This window comes from Leguminivora glycinivorella, chromosome 1, assembly GCF_023078275.1.
Source record: "Leguminivora glycinivorella isolate SPB_JAAS2020 chromosome 1, LegGlyc_1.1, whole genome shotgun sequence".
Classification (NCBI taxonomy): Eukaryota; Metazoa; Arthropoda; class Insecta; order Lepidoptera; family Tortricidae; genus Leguminivora; species Leguminivora glycinivorella.
Window position 1 is genome coordinate 14,823,201 of NC_062971.1, and position 17,157 is coordinate 14,840,357.

Sequence of the window (17,157 nt, forward strand, 5' to 3'; positions counted from 1 at the left end):
GACGTAAGTGCATGCTGTTCTTATAAAAATACCAAAGTCACTATAAGTGTGCCGTTCAGATTTGAGGAGTTCCATTCTGACCATCATCAGGAGTTCCACTGCACCAAATGTCACTGTTCCGTACGTAAATGCATGCTGTTCCTTTAAAAATACAAAAATCACCATATGTATGCCCTTCAGATTTGAGGAGTTCCCACGATTTCTCCAGGATCCCATCATCAGAACTGGGTTCTGAGAAAATGGGACCAATCTGTATACATATACATTCAATAAAAAAAAAATTCAAAATCGGTCTAGTAACGACGGAGATATCGAGGAACAAACATTAAAAAAAAAAAAACATGCAGACGACTTGATAACCCCTTCATTTGAGATTTGGAAGGCGGTTAAAAAACTTGACGTGCTTCGAATAAACTCCATATACTTAATAATCCTGTAGACATATTATGTGTTTCAAATATTTTTGAGCAATATTTTTAAGGCAATCCTTACATTTAATTAATAATTTTATTTTATAAAAAGTCAACATATACAATACTAAAAGATTTATTTATTAAATGGCGAACATGCTAAATAAAATACAATATTTTACTATTCACATGAATCAAGATAATAACTTATGTCTCCATAAACTATTCACTCATAACTTATATAATACTAAGTCATATAATACTTACGAGTGCCACCGCAATACGCACCCGCTGCATAAGGCCGTTACTGCATACATTGTCAGACAAAGCAAGTTACAGCCAAGTTAACCGGCGGGAGCTGTTAACAGAAATTCAATTATAACTTTATTCCTTATAAGACAGAGAGTAGCTGTGGGAACAGATGCGTTCTTATGGGAGTATAGACTTGTGTACTTGTTAGGTACACTTTCTTATTATAAATAAACCTTTTAAAAGAAAATAATCATAAAAAAATTGTTTGTTTTCACAATGAATGAATTGCCGAGGAAATGGCGGGCGGGCTAAAATAGGAGTCGATTATCGTTCAAAAAGGTTGGCAGAAAACCAAACGTTTGAAACTCTGATCACATGTTTAAAATTAAAAAAAAAGTTAGTTGGTGGAAATTGGTTAATATGTATTATGTTCTTTCGCTTTACGACAATTTCGTGGTGTAAATTGCCGTGTAAAATATAAGTATTTCCTCGCAATCGAAGTTAAAAGCAGAGTGTACAACAAGAGCATAAATGTACATTTTTACCCTCGTCTACTATTTTGGTAAAAATTGGCTCTGGTAAAAATGGGTCACTTTATGCCCTTGTTGTACAATCTACTATTTTGTCAATAACACAACTTTTAAAGAATATATTTAATTCAAAATAAACCACGCTAATTACGTAATCAGTAGGTATGTGGTTTCTGCATGTAACTAATCTTTACACCTCCTTAACGGCATACATCGCCCAGTTGACTCATAACCTGCGTCCGAGATCGCTTCCAGTTAAATTCGCATCGTCTTGACTTGAGTGCTAAATGTACACCGCTCAAGTTATAAGAGTACAGCGGAATTGCAGTACCTACTTAAATACATATTATGATTCAGAGTAATTACTCGACGCTTGTCTTAAGTTCGTGTCCGTATCTTTGTATATGAAATATTAATGTCATAACAGTGGAAATATTTACTGCAGACGGATACCGTAGTTTTGTTAGTTCACATAGCGGCAGCTATGAACCCACGGGAATTGAGTTTGTGTCTCTCTCTCTCTTGACGTATTTATGAGTGTTTCCGCCATCTGAAACATTAATAAATGCTAAGGATGTTTGTAAAAGGTATTCATTGTCAGGATAAAGAACTAAAGCAGTAAGAAATACAAAACGAAGTACAAATCTCGATGTATTGTTGCTAATGTAATCTGTATTATCCTGTCACATACTTCTGTTGTATCTCCAAGAAATAAAAATAAAAATAAAAACAAGATACCTAAGCACTAAAACAATACCAAATGGTACAAACAGATACCTACATAATATGGTACCTATATCATAGTACCTATTTAACCCGACCCGAATGTAATTTACAGGCTGCAAATTTGATCAGTCTCGAGAAATTTTATAACCGGAACCAAGTGTTTTTTTTTAAGTGTTTATATTGCGAGATGTACGGCATACAGCACCACAAGAATGTTGTATTATGTAAATAAATACCGCATGTTACCCCTGTTTTTTTGTTGACTAAAGCAAATTCCATGATCAAGTTTATAACTTGGACCATACATAAATACTCAAATTAATTGCTCATGAGACATGAATCTGTCGATTGATTCCGGCGAAGAGCCGTAAGCGGGTAAATGTCTTGTAGGGGATATTTACGGTGACGCTGATCTGAGATTGTGTGGGATTTATTATTGAAATAAGTCGTACTTTTATGAGTTGCCAGAACATGTACTCATTCATTGTTTTAGTAAATGAAAATATACGTTACATATGTACAGTCATATACTGTATATTTGTTGTTTTAATATATTTCGACTTTTAAAAGCGAATCTTACCAGAATTATTCACGGAAACACTATAGTTATAGCATAAAACCATTCTATGTAAATTATTACAGCTAGTACCTATTCTAAACCAACATAAACGTATGAACCTAGTTATTTTAGATTTCGAGTAAATACTGTCAACAGACGGTTAGACTGACAGATTTACACGAGGAAACATTATAGAGGTTGCGATTTAAATCATTGCTGTGAATCCTAACAAATTAATAAAAAATAAAAAATGCACCAAGTGCAAAGTAACGCCCACCCTCACACAAGTACCCAATTTCACTTGCAGCATATCAAACGTCAGTGATACACTGCACAAAAACTACCGCATAATGATAATAGAAAAAGCCATTTATATAAAAGCATTAGAGCTATTTTTCTATGGCCAATTCTAAAGTGAGTAGGATTTTTTTAATCTACCACCAACTTTACACTTGCCAAGTGTCAATCTGATTGCTTTGTCAGTGTGTTTTGGAGCGAAAATATCATTTATTGCGCTTCTATTGAGCCGCAGTGAGCTGAATTGATGTGCCCGCTTGAAGCGCTTTATGTGCTACAATTTAGTATTTTTTTATTATTAAATTGCTCTATGCACCAGATATGATGACAGTCATGTTATCTGTGTTAAATAAAGTAAAAAAAAAATTATAAATAGTTAGGTACTCTGACTATAATTATCATAACTATGTTATTTCTTATTTCATACATTTCCTCTGTAATTCAAAATACATAACAGCGGCAATAGTTAACATTTCGAATCTGTATTGTGCTTCTTCTGCTGTAAAATAAATACACCATCGTTTTCTTATTTTTAAGTTGTCATAAATGTAGAAACATTGGTGCACGATTATACTACGTTTAGGCAAATCATAAAGTTCCTGTGTAATGTTTAGACGGTAAGTCCCATTAAACCAATAGATACCTATATTATACGGGATAGATTCATTAGGTTGCTTCATATTACTGCAGGGCAAACCGCCCAGAAATGGTTGCACCCGTAGCGCAGGTCCGTCACCGTTGACTTCTGAAATGAAAGAAAATAATTTTAAATTTCATGTTTGCTTAGTAACTAAATTTATGATCTCTCTTAACTTACGCCTGGCCGCTGGCAGATATATACCACATATAATTCTTTAAAAAATGTGCTGAAGCGCTGAGTGGTACCGACTCGCGCGAGTGGTTTCCAGTGACAAGTGATTTCAAAAGAGGGATTACGATTCTTTCGACAACTGTATTGGGATTAATTTTCGCGTCCGCACGTCAGGACATCTGTTCAATTAGGGTAGATAGTTTAATTGTTCAATATGTAACTCATATAACTTACAGGTTTCAAAATATTACTTACCTACTTATATTTAAAGTGATAAAATGATAAAAAAAATTAAACTTTTTTTTTGTTTATTTTAGGGATAAACAACAACTATACAATAACGGTTACAGTAATTCAGAAAATATGAATTACAATATGTATAGTCAACAGCATTATCCACGGGTTAACTTGTTTCAAGTACGAGGCATGTAGTAACTGGGTGAATGCAGTTATATAAACTATATTTTCCCCTCACTAGCTCGGAAACACGTGTTTTGTCCTTCAATACCAGCGGGTAAAAACGCATTTTATCCACTAGTGGGTAAAGCCATTTGACCTTGAATAAAGTCAAATTAACTGCTTTAAAATTGATAAAAGCAGGTGAATCTAGTAATAAAGATGATTTACCACCTGTGGAACTACTGGAAGCAGTAATAAACGCATTTTTTGCGTTGTAGTTTCCTCGCTGTAGTGAGGGGAAAAGTTTTGTGTTACACTCGGGTGCAAATATATTTTACTTCTCGTGTGTTAAAAAACTCGCAAGTTCAGGATTCTATTCTCGAACCACTCGCTTCGCTCGTGGTTCAACTATAGAATCCTTTCACTTGCTCGTTTTTCAATTACACACTCGGCGTTAAAATACAACTTTGCCCCCTTGTATAACAAATAACTATTTTAATTTAAGTCACTAATACCTAAGTTTATCCTAAAAAACCGGTCGCTTTTTACAACACTTAAAAATACGAAAACTAAAATTAATATTAGTGAAAAAAGGTAAAAAAAATCTTCGTTTAACTATAAATTGAAATAGATACCATACACTAAAGAAAAAGCGATCAAGCCCACAGGTGGCAAAGCCGGGAATCGAACCCGGGTTGAAGCTATCGCGGCTGACGTGCTCAAACCACTACACCACCCCGACCGCCGAGGTTTTTCTTTAGTGTATGGTATCTATTTCAGTTTATCCATACTAATATTATAAATGGGAAAGTGTGTGTGTCTGTTTGTTCGTCCGTCTTTCACGGCAAAACGGAGCGACGAATTGACGTGATTTTTTAAGTGGAAATAGTTGAAGGGATGGAGAGTGACATAGGCTACTTTTTGTCTCTTTCTAACGCGAGCGAAGCCGCAGACAAAAGCTTGTAATTTATATATAGTTGTGTTACTACTAAAACAAAAACAAATCAAAAAATATTTAATAAAATAATTTGATTTGTTCGCTACGATCGTTAAACTAGTTCAAATTATAGGTGTTGAAAGAGTTCTGTGATAACCGGCCAATGATAAACTAAACTAAATAAAGCAACTAACACATACACGGCCACAAAGGTCGTTTTCCTGTATGCTACAATAAATACACGATGTTTTATAAAAGACCGACGAAGATCACGACTGCGTGTTTGTCTATCAAACACTTAGGTCCGATATCGGGACGACGAGAGCTTAATTGCGTTTGTACAACGACCGAGTAAACATACATGGTGAAATGAAGGTGTTGTTTTGTTTCGGTTTTCAGCTAACAATCCTTTGTCTCTCTATCTCTTTTGTAGACTTATTTTATGTCCACCAATCTGTAAACTCACTAAGGAATATGTAATTTTTTGCAGAATGTTAGGGACTATCCACACACAGGCGACGCACGTCGTAAGACGCGGAGCGGACGCCGCCCGAGTGTAATTTAAAAAACGGCTCCTCAGTACATTTTGTACTGAGGCGTCGCTTGAGGCGCGTCTTACGTCTTTCCTATACAAAATGTACTAAAGAGACGTTTTTTAAATTACACTCGGGCGGAGCGGCGCTGACGTCCATTCCGCGTCTTACGACGTGCGTCGCCTGAGTGTGGGTTGCCGCTAAGCCTCTCTTCGATTGAAAATTGCGTGTATACTACGTGTGAATTTAAGGTGTTATTTAGTTTCAGTTTTGAGAAGCTAACTTGTCTCTTAATATCTTTCGATGTGTAATGTCCGCCAATCTATAAAATCAATATAAATCTATCAGATTGTGTTGTCCTTGAATCTGGAGATGATCAAAAACATGACGCTTTTGTTGTTAAACAAAACAGTTTATCAAAATTGTAATCGAATAAAACAATTAACAGATGTAATAACAATGATAATCAAAATCACTTAAAACATGCGCTGCGTCAAATGTTCACAATCAAAAAGCCATCACAAACCTTTTTGGACAAATTCATTTTTAATTCTATAATTGCAGTCTCCTCCAAATTTCCATAATGGCGTCAAATTAAATATGATCACGTGACAAATACGTCAAAGTGACAGATGCTGGGCCACCTAAGTTAGAATTATGTTTATACAACTTATTATTTCTTCTTTGATGTATGTTATAAGATGTATTATGAAGAGTGAAGGTTCAAAATTGTCTCTTTTATTTAGATTTGACAGCAAAACATGATGGCTGAAGAGGGGTCAGATGAGTGTGTCATTAATTTACGAGTTACGTAGTTGTTTTAAAATTAGCTTCTAGTTATAATTACATAGGACGGTCGTTTACGCTGTTATTACATAAATAGGGCGGAGATCAGATATTAAAATTAATGATTTTATGTTGTACGCAATATTGTTCAGCCCATCAAGTTAACATTTAAGATTTTAATAATATGTATTAATATTGCTGTTGAAATTTCGTATAATAAGAGAACATCTCTCTTACGTACTATATCAGGCCATGTCTAAAGCATATAGTTGGACCATGTCATTTTTAAGCGAATCATTAAAATAATATAAGGAATTTCAAGAAATATGAGTCTTCGTATACTTGCAAGTTAGTCTGGAGATAGTGAAGTTTATTTTTGTTGTATGGATCTTTTTTTACTAATTACTATTTAGTGAATAACATTATATTTAGTTGCTTTTATTATTTTGCATAAATATTTTATTAAGAGCTGTAAATAAACGCAATAAAAACCCATTTACACGAACTACACCGGTCAAATCTTACATGAAAATCGGCTAAAAAAACAAAGTGTGATGTAAAGCTGGATTTTTGGTATGTTATTTGGAGTCCTTGGGGGAATGTAAGACTATATTTTGCAAGCAAAAAAAAAGTGTGCTAACTTCGTAATTTAAAAAAAAAAGTAAAAAAATCGGACTTTTTTTGGTTTTTATTTTTTTATTAAAAAAACTATGCGTTTTTGGTCAAAAATTGCTTTGTAATGTTGAAAGCGCATTAAATTTCAAACAGTTTGACATCTTTTTTATCAATGTCCGTCAAATAGTTTTCGAGATATGAAGCGTCAAAAAAGGTTAATTTTTGACGCATTTATAAAATGTAGCGTTTTGCCAATATTTTAAGACAAATATCTGCAAAATACTTCATGATATGATATATAATATATATGATATGATATATAATATAAAACAGAATTAGTTAGATTTTTCTTTTTCCTTTTTGAGGGTCCTGGTTCTGCATCTTGATGGCACAACTCCTGTAGTGATAGAAAGTCCACTTGAGTTGTATTTGACTACCAATTGCTGTGGAATAAACTACGGGAACGGAAAGCGCCCACGCCAATTATTAAGATACTGGAGAAGTGGTATTCCCAGCAGAAGAACGTAGTAAGATGGAAGTCAACTCTGTCCACAGCCAGCGGGCTAAACTGTGGCGTGAGACAAGGAGGCAGTATGTCTCCGGCTCTCTTCAGCGTGTACATGGATGGGCTGTCGCAGGCTTTGACCAGTACCGAGGTTGTCTGCTCCATCAATGGGCAAATGATAAATCACATCGCTTATGCAGACGATATGGTCCTACTAGCACCATCTGTGGGAGCTATGCGTAAGTTACTTGCAGAATGCGAGAGATACGCCAGCCAGCATAACATGAGATACAATCCGGACAAGTCTGAATTTATGCTCATGGAGGCAGCACATATGCCCACACATGTACCACCTCTTTTGCTTGATGGAGTTCAATTGCGGAGAGTACACGAAGTCAAATATCTTGGCCACATCTTGTTGTCCAGTTTAAAAGACCAGGAGGACATAGAAAGGCAGACGCGAGCCACCGCAGTAAGGGCAAACATGTTGGCTAGAAGATTCACCAAATGTAGTGACAGCGTAAAAAGACAGCTGTTCCTCAGTTTTTGTACAAGCGTGTATACTGTCGAGTTATGGCCCGACTACACCTGCGCGGCGATGAGAGACCTGCGCGTGCAATACAACACATACTATGTACTGATATTTCGTTAAACGGAGAATACTATGATTCAGGCACGTCCACGACAACGCTCGTGAGATTGCATCGATGTTATTGACCCTCAGTGATATGCTTTAAAAACCAGTCCGTACAAGAAGAATTTCGGAACAATCTGATTCAATTAATGAGGGTTTTCTACTCGTCAATATTTTTTTCCGCCAAGCGGCGATCCTGAGGTCTTTCTGACCGTAAACTTAACTTACTAAATAAATGTTGATTTGATATACGCAAATATGTGTCTAAGGCCCACTTGCACCAACCACTTAACTCAGGGTTAGTGGGCTGTCATTAGTCACATTCCATATAAAATGGTGGGTTAACCCTCAGGTTAACCCTCCATTTTCGTCGGTGCAAGTGGCCCTAAGTAATACTTGAACAGCCCCCAAATAATAATAATTCGTTCTCCGCTACGCCTCCTGTAAATATATGTAAACTATCCCATTTGGCCATTACCATCCACCGATTATTTCTGATCCAGTTATACTAGACTTATGATATAATCCTATTTTTTGAAATAACTGGCACTATTTTGGTCTTAAATGAAAGCTAGTGAAATTTTCTACATTTTTATTTTACAATTTATGTAATAGCCTGAGTTGTTTTGCTGATATCTGTCTCAAAATATTAGCAAAACGAATATTTTTATAGAAAGGGGAAAAATGCTCTTTTTTTGACGCTTCATATCTCAAAAAATATTTGACGGACATTGATAAAAAAGATGTCAAACTGTTTGGAATTTAATGCGCTTTCAATATTACACAGCAACTTTCGATTATAAATGCATAGTTTTTTAATAAAACGGCAAAAACCAAAAAAAGTCTGATTTTTTTACTTTTTTTTTTAAATTGCGAAGTTAGCACACCATTTTTTTGCTTGCAAAATATAGTCCTACATTCCCCCAAGGACCCCAAATAACATACCAAAAATGCAGCTTTACATCACACTTTGTTTTTTTATTTCTCTTTTTGACCAGTGTAAACACCATTTTGCATGATTGGATAACACTTACTGTTGATGACGGCCTCTTTACGTATTATATACTTTCTACCTTTATACTTTTTCTACCTTTTTTATGATATTTTTACATGTCATAGATCTGTTCTGTCACCTAATGTCTAATGAAATAAAACCATACTAGTGTTTGCAAGACTTCTTTTTATTAATATTATTTACCTACTTAATAGGAGTTCAACAGCTCAGGAGACCATCATTGGTCCATCGCAGCCGTCCTAGTGTTATGTTTTGAACCGCGCACGTAAGTTATGAGCTACAAAATGATTCGAACACCTATTAAGACACGAAGTCTTGCTCGCGCAGAGCGCGATGCAAAAACAGATGTCATTAGACTATCTAAGTCTTCGCCCCCGCACTCCATGACCATCCGACCTGCGGACACGACGTTCGTCGCCGGTAGCAGCCATATGGAAACACCGCAGCACATCGATGTGCCGCACCCGCTACCAGCGCACAGCATGTTGTCAAAGTCTTCGTCTGCCCTAAGGAAAAGGTTGGAATATGAGCGCGCTATTGAAAAGGCCAAGATTGCTAACGAGTTGATAGACCTGAAGTATGAGGCTGATCTAGCCGACCTAAAGTCCGAGAAATACAGTTCACACCAGAGTGGTATAATGTCACGTCACAGCTCCCACATTAGTAACGCTACTAAGAGCACACGTCAAAATGTCGAAGACTGGATAGAGCGAAGCTCGCAAGAACTTGATCCGTTGCAGCGCGCCCCCGTGCATGTTGATAACCCGCGTGACTGCGACCAGCCGGCAGCTACCGACGCCGACTCGAACGATACGATCAAATTGCTTGCAACTGCAGTTAAAAATTTGACACTCGCTTCCACTAAAGATAAGTCACACGACAACATTTTGAGCCGCATGTGTATGCCGCGAGATTTACCCAAGTTTTCCGGCGATCCGCTCGAATGGTTACAATTTAAACAAGCGTTTGAGGAGTCTACTGAAGTATGTAAATTTACCCTGAAGGAAAACTTATGGCGATTACGTAAGTGTTTACATGGACAAGCTAAAGAAACCGTGTCAGCCCTGCTTATGTCCGCCGCCTCGCCTGATCGCATCATGGCGACACTTGAACTTCGTCACGGCGACCCCGAATGTATAATAAGCAGACTTATTCACGACATTAAGAAGCTTCAGCCCATGTCCCAAGAGTACCAGAAAGACATTGTCAATTTTTCTGTCAAAGTTCAAAACTTTGTCGAGTCTGTGAAGGCAGTGGGGCGCGAGGAGTATGTACAAGGTCTCAGTATTGTACCACTGCTAATTTCAAAGATACCACCAGTCCTTGTCTCTAAGTGGTCTGACTACAGCTTCCCATTGATTAAGGAGGGAGGAAAGTCACGATTGTCTATTATGTCCGATTTTCTGAACACCGAAGCTGTCAAGATCGCTACGACTGCTAACGTCAATCTACAAAATTATCGCCCTGAGCAAAATAAACAAAAGCAACACGATACTATTACGAAAGTTGCACCAAAAGCGCAAGCAATACTGTTGCAAACTGACCAACGTGACAACACAGAGAAGAACGATAAGTGCTCATTTTGCCGCACTCAATATCATAAGTTGCCTGATTGCAAGAAGTTTAAACGCGCCTTACGTAAAGACAGATGGCGCCACGTTAAGAAGTATGGACTTTGCTACAAATGCATATCGCAACGTCACGATCGTGAGACTTGTTCTGCCCCTATGTGCGACAAGGATAATTGCGGAGATGCACACCACAGTCTACTGCACTACGAATATATCGGCAAAGACGGCGATACTTCAACTTCTCGCCCCGTCGATGTAAATGTCAGCGCCTTGCCGCAGCCCGAGTCAAACATAGTCACAGAGCCTACAACATCGAGTTCTACGTCATCGCCTGTAACTGAAGCTGCGACATGCTCTATAGATACTGAAAAGCATGTACTATTGAAAGTAGTTCCTGTCAACATTCACGGGCCGAACGGCGTGTTTAGTACGACTGCATTTTTGGACGACGGGTCTACAGTTTCATTACTCAGCGTGGAGCTGGCGGCGCGCGCCGGCCTCTCCGGCCACAACGAGACCATGCGCGTGTGCGGCGCCTGGAAGGACGACGAACTCGTACGCGAAGCAACTGTTGTCAATTTACGTATTTCTTGTATTAATGGTAGTACGCATAATTTAAATGTACGTAGCGTTGATCAATTAGGTATACCTGTACAAAATGTCAAATTAGTAGATTGCGACCAGTATGAACATTTGAAAAAATTGAAAAATCAGCTTCCTTATGCTAAGATTTCTAAGCCTGAGTTGTTAATAGGTCAGGACAATTATAATTTACTTGTGCCTTTAGAATTATGTTTAGGGCAGGATGATGAGCCGTCAGCAACACGTACCCCCTTAGGTTGGTGTATACACGGGCCGGTACACGTGCCACGCGCGCCGCGGGCCGCACGCCCTGCGCACACCGCGCACGCTACGCTCCACTTGTGCGTGGTGTCTGAGGAAGACGCCGTCGCGCACGCCCTGCGTGAGCTACACGACGAGGTACGCCGCTCGTTTGCGATCGACTCTTTGGGTGTTGCAGGTAAGCCTAGAGAGAATGTTGACGATGTGAAAGCGCAGGAAATGTTAGACAAGTCTGCAGTGCTCATCAATGGCAGGTGGTCAGTGGGTCTACCATGGAAGGATCCGCACGTCAGCTTGCCCGATAGTTACCCTAGCGCCTTTAAGCGGTTACAGGGTGTAGAAAAAAAGATGCGAGCTGACAAAGCTTATGGACTCAGGTACGAGGAACGTGTCAACCATTTGTTTGAAAACGATTTCGCTCGCGAAATGGCCGACACGTCACTCACGACCAATACGTGGTATTTACCACACTTTGGAGTCGACAATCCGTGAGCGTCAGAATGGCGGGTGTACATCAAGCAATCCTGGTGTCGTATACGTCAGGAGTTAGTGCTAGCAATGTGCCAAATGTGCGCCAAAATTTGAGCAATGTGCTCTTTGAACTCCAGAGATATTTAAGAAATTAATGACACCCGCCATTCTGACGTCAGGTTGGCGGGTGTACTTCCAGTTCTAGCTAATGGCTGCTTACTCGAGGGTGAAAGTACTGCCTAAGGTTAGTGCTCGCAATGTGCTTCCACATGTATGAAACACACACTAATTCAGAGAGCCGTTGAAGAGTAATATATGATTGAATAATTATATCTATAAGTATCACTTTTTTGTGAAAAGCGCCTGAATGTTAATGCTGCATTGCAGCATATTAACATTGCTATTTTATTTCATCAGGCGTTATAGACATCTTTATTCAATCCCATATTACTCTTCAACGGCTCTCTGAATTAGTGTGTGTTTCATACATGTGGAAGCACATTGCGAGCACTAACCTTAGGCAGTACTTTCACCCTCAAGTTAGCAGCCATTAGCTAGAACTGGAAGTACACCCGCCAACCTGACGTCAGAATGGCGGGTGTCATTAATTTCTTAAATATCTCTGGAGTTCAAAGAGCACATTGCTCGAATTTTGGCGCACATTTGGCACATTGCTAGCACTAACTCCTGACGTATACCACACCAGGATTGCTTGATGTACACCCGCCATTCTGACGCTCACGACAATCCTAACAAGAAGAAGCTGCGTTTGGTTTATGACGCAGCAGCTAAAAGTCAAGGAAAGTCCCTCAATGATTTTCTTCTAACGGGACCGGACTTACTCGCTTCCTTGTTCGGCATTATGGTTCGTTTTCGAGAGGATAGGGTAGCAGTAACCGGTGACATAAAAGATATGTTTTTGAGAATAAAAATCAATCCTGTAGATCAAAACGCCCTCAGATTCCTGTGGAGAGGTAGGAACCCCACAGGTCTAGTGAAGACATACGCGATGACGTCGCTGATTTTCGGCGCGAACTGCTCTCCATTCATTGCGCAGTACATAAAGAACAAGAACGCTAGCAGGTTCGAGTCTACGCTTCCAGCTGCCGTCGCTGCTATACACCACCAGCACTACATGGATGACTATATCGATAGTCTGCCGGACGAAGCTTCCGCCATCGAGATGGTAAAGAATATTCGAGATATTCACAGCGCCGGAGGTTTCGAAATCCGCAACTGGACGTGTAATAGCGCAGCCGTGCTCGACACTATACCTAAGGATGTTTTAGGTGATACAGCTGTGAAGTTAGGACAGGACGAACATGACGATGGTGAGCGGACTCTTGGTCTGATATGGTACCCTGCTAAGGATGAACTAGGGTTCGATGTGTCATTCAAGCGCATTCCTGATAGCGTCATCAAAGGCGAACAAAGACCTACCAAGAGGGTTATGCTACGTGTCATTATGTCAATCTTTGACATTTTCGGGTTTTTGTCACCTTTCACTACACAGGGTAAAGTTATGCTGCAGGACACCTGGCGTCTCCATATCGACTGGGACGATGTTATTCCAGACGAATTATATAAAAAATGGTGCAGTTGGTTGGAATTACTGAAACTTATTGGAGAAATTCGTCTGCCAAGATGGTACCAGTCGTGCGCTGTCAAGTGCAAGATGGGAGAAGAATTGACAGCAACTCTACCAGGCTCTTCTGTTCATGCCGCGACTCAGCAAAGCTACAACGACTTAGAGCTACATCTATTTAGTGATGCCTCACTTAAGGCTATGTCAGCTGTCGCATACTGGCGTTGGAAGAGTAACAACCAAATATTTGTCTCGTTTGTTGCCAGCAAAAGCCGCGTTTCGTCGGTGAAACCTCAAACTGTGCCACGATTGGAACTCCAAGCTGCGTTGTTAGCAGCTCGACTAGCTGACTCGCTAGCGAAAGCACATCGTTTGAACATCACTCGGCGGCACTTCTGGTGTGATTCAAGTACCGTGCTACACTGGATAGGCAACAACACTCGTCGATACAAAACATTTGAAGCTAACAGACTTGGCGAGATCGACGAACTGTCAAAACCCTCTGAGTGGAGATATGTACCCACAGGACTGAACGTGGCAGACATTGCCACAAGAGAAACGTTCAATTATCAGTCTTTTCTCAACGAGTGGTTCAAGGGACCTGAGTTTTTGTACAGCGATGAGACTTTCTGGCCAGCGAACGTCCTGGAACCTGAAAATGAGGTCACTGCTCAAGCTTGTATGACCGTAGTACAAAACTCACCTACATGTTTCCCGGTTCCTGACCCTGAGCGCTTCTCCTCGTTTCTGCGAATTCTGATTTCTGCTTGTGTTCTAAAGTTTATTCACAAATGCAGAGGAATTGCCCTTGATGACTTCGCCCTGATGCAGAAGGCAAAACAACTAATCTTGCGGCAGGCTCAAGAGGATTCCTTCGCTAGTGAAATACAAGCAGTCAGGGCGGAAAAAGAGTTGTCACGCGATAGTCGACTGAGAAATCTATCTCCCTACTTGGACGAGAACAATGTCTTACGCGTAAGCGGCCGCATAGATGCTGTTTGCGACGTATCCCTGGAAGCTAAAAGACCCATTATTCTTGACGGGCGACATCCTACTACTCGGCTCTTGGTCAAGCACTACCATGTGAAGGCTGCACACGGACACCAAGAAGCGGTAGTGAATGATCTAAAACAAGAATATTGGATAATCCAGCTTCGACCTACCGTGAAAAATGTTGCGTCTCGTTGCATGTTCTGCAGGTTAAGAAAGGCTACCCCTCAGGTGCCTCGGATGGGTGACTTACCTCGAGCGCGCATGGCGCATCATCAACGTGCTTTCACCTTTTGCGGGATCGACCTGTTTGGGCCTATGGAAGTCACCGTAGGCAGACGTCGAGAAAAACGCTACGGCGTTTTATTTACCTGTCTAACTGTTCGTGCGGTCCACATAGAAGTTGTCCACACACTTACTACGGACTCACTGATTATGGCACTTCAACGTATGGCGTCTCGACGTGGATGGCCGTCGCACATTTATTCCGATAACGGCACGAACCTACGCGGAGCAGACGTCGAACTGCGAAGATCCATCCAAGAGCTCGACAAAGAGTATCTAAGGGCCGCTGCTCTTAACAATCAAGTTCGTTGGACCTTTATCCCCCCCGCCAGTCCCCATTGGGGTGGGGCGTGGGAACGCTTGATTCGTACCGTAAAGCGATCTCTTCGTGTCATTTTAAAAGAGCGAGCGCCTCGAGACGAGACTCTGAACACCCTGCTAGCGGAAGTGGAAGGGATAGTCAACGGTCGACCATTGACACACGTGTCGGTAGAACCGGGATCATCTGAATCGCTAACGCCCAACCATTTCCTTATTGGTTCTTCATCCAGATTGCCAGTTCATGGCGTATTTGACGATTCGGACTTAGCTTTAAGAAAGCAATGGCGAATAGCGCAGCGATTGGCCGACATGTACTGGAAACGCTGGATGAAGGAGTTCCTCCCACTTTTAATACCGAGAAAGAAGTGGCAACAGGAGCAGAAGTCGCTGAGTGTCGGTGACCTTGTGCTCGTCGTTGACCCTGATTCCCCTCGAAACGTTTGGCCACGGGGCCTCATAAAGAGTGTCCTGCCTGGAAAAGATGGTCGCATCAGAGTAGTCGATGTCAGCACCGCTACTGGTGTACTGCGCCGGTCGGTGGCGCGCGTGGCTCCTGTACCATTAGTTGATTAGTGCTAGTCTGCGCACTAGGGTGGGGAGTGTTGATGACGGCCTCTTTACGTATTATATACTTTCTACCTTTATACTTTTTCTACCTTTTTTATGATATTTTTACATGTCATAGATCTGTTCTGTCACCTAATGTCTAATGAAATAAAACCATACTAGTGTTTGCAAGTCTTCCTTTTATTAATATCTCAAAAATACTTAATAGGAGTTCAACAGCCCACAAAACCATCACTTACAATAGTAAATAATGCAGTAATAACCAGTTGCACCGCAATAAACCACCGGTATCTATTTCACTTAATTAAATGAAGACCATCGCGTGACTGCATGAAAATAAATACTCTTGCGATGTACGAAATTGTAAAATAACAAGCATTATTAGTAATAAGGGACATGTGTTCCGAGGGAGAGATAAATATTTCAATGCATTTTGCTATTTACAAATGTGCAGTAGTGTTGGAATGTTTTCAAGTGATTAATGAGTCTGATGGACCCAATAAGTAATCTTTCAGACATATGTGGCTTTTCGTTACAGAAGGTTCCATATATGTGCTTTATTTGTTGCCACCTGGAATTCCTATGGAAATAATGTCAGAATTTCTTAGGACTCTTAGAAGCTCAAGCACAGACAGTCTATGACACTATATTCGTTTTTTTACCCATACCTATTTGTACACATATAATAAACACTGCAAAAAATATTATTATTTTATTTTATATTATTCGGAAAACCAACAGCTTAAGATCTAAAACTAAACTAGCAGAAATGTGTACTTATCTCACTTATCTGAAAAGCCAATTAAATTTTTCCACAATTATATTAAAAATTAAAATACATATTTTATCTATGTTTATTTCTTAAGCCTTTTGTTTTACGTTTAGATATTATTATCACTCATATCTAGAATGTATACATAATATACATTTTACATACCATTCTGATTACAAACACATTTACACTTTATTTCTCGGTTAGTTTGCAGACTTGATTTAATCACAAAATAGGAATCCATCATCGTCACTGCAATAATGACAATGGAACAAAAGATTTCACTCCCCCGGTAGACAAATTATAATTAATTAACCGGTCACCTAATGTTGCCGACCCCTGTCCACTCGGAACTGGTGCGAATTATATAACCCCGAGCCAACTGTGCTTAACCCGCGCTCACGCTGAGGTGAAAGTTATAAGAAACAGAGATTTCAATAGCGTGTTTCATCCCCATAGGCCACGGGGCCACGGTAGTTGTGTTGCTTGAAAAGTATGAAATGAAAGCTCAAAGGGTGTTAATATTTGACATAACTCGTCAAGTAGGTATGTGTCGCTTACCTTCAAACTTAGGTAAATCCATTCCGCTATAAGGTTGATTATCTGTCATATCAATAATATATTTATTTATATATTCAACATGACAACAGAATAGATTTGCTCTGGTTTGAAGTTAAGCAACACGGATTCGATTTCATTATTTGACTCCGTTACAGCTATCCTTAAAAGTTTGAGTAAAGATG

General features: G+C 39.7%; 2 protein-coding genes across 2 annotated transcripts; both read left to right on the forward strand.

The window, feature by feature from the left end:
• Positions 1-9,293: 9,293 nt before the first annotated feature.
• On the forward strand, positions 9,294-11,915 carry LOC125242718. The gene has a single exon (XM_048151660.1). The coding sequence runs from the start codon at positions 9,294-9,296 to the stop codon at positions 11,913-11,915; it is 2,622 nt and encodes an 873-aa protein (XP_048007617.1).
• An 841-nt stretch (positions 11,916-12,756) lies between these two features.
• Positions 12,757-15,648, forward strand: LOC125224587. Its single transcript, XM_048128028.1, has one exon. The coding sequence runs from the start codon at positions 12,757-12,759 to the stop codon at positions 15,646-15,648; it is 2,892 nt and encodes a 963-aa protein (XP_047983985.1).
• Positions 15,649-17,157: the final 1,509 nt, after the last annotated feature.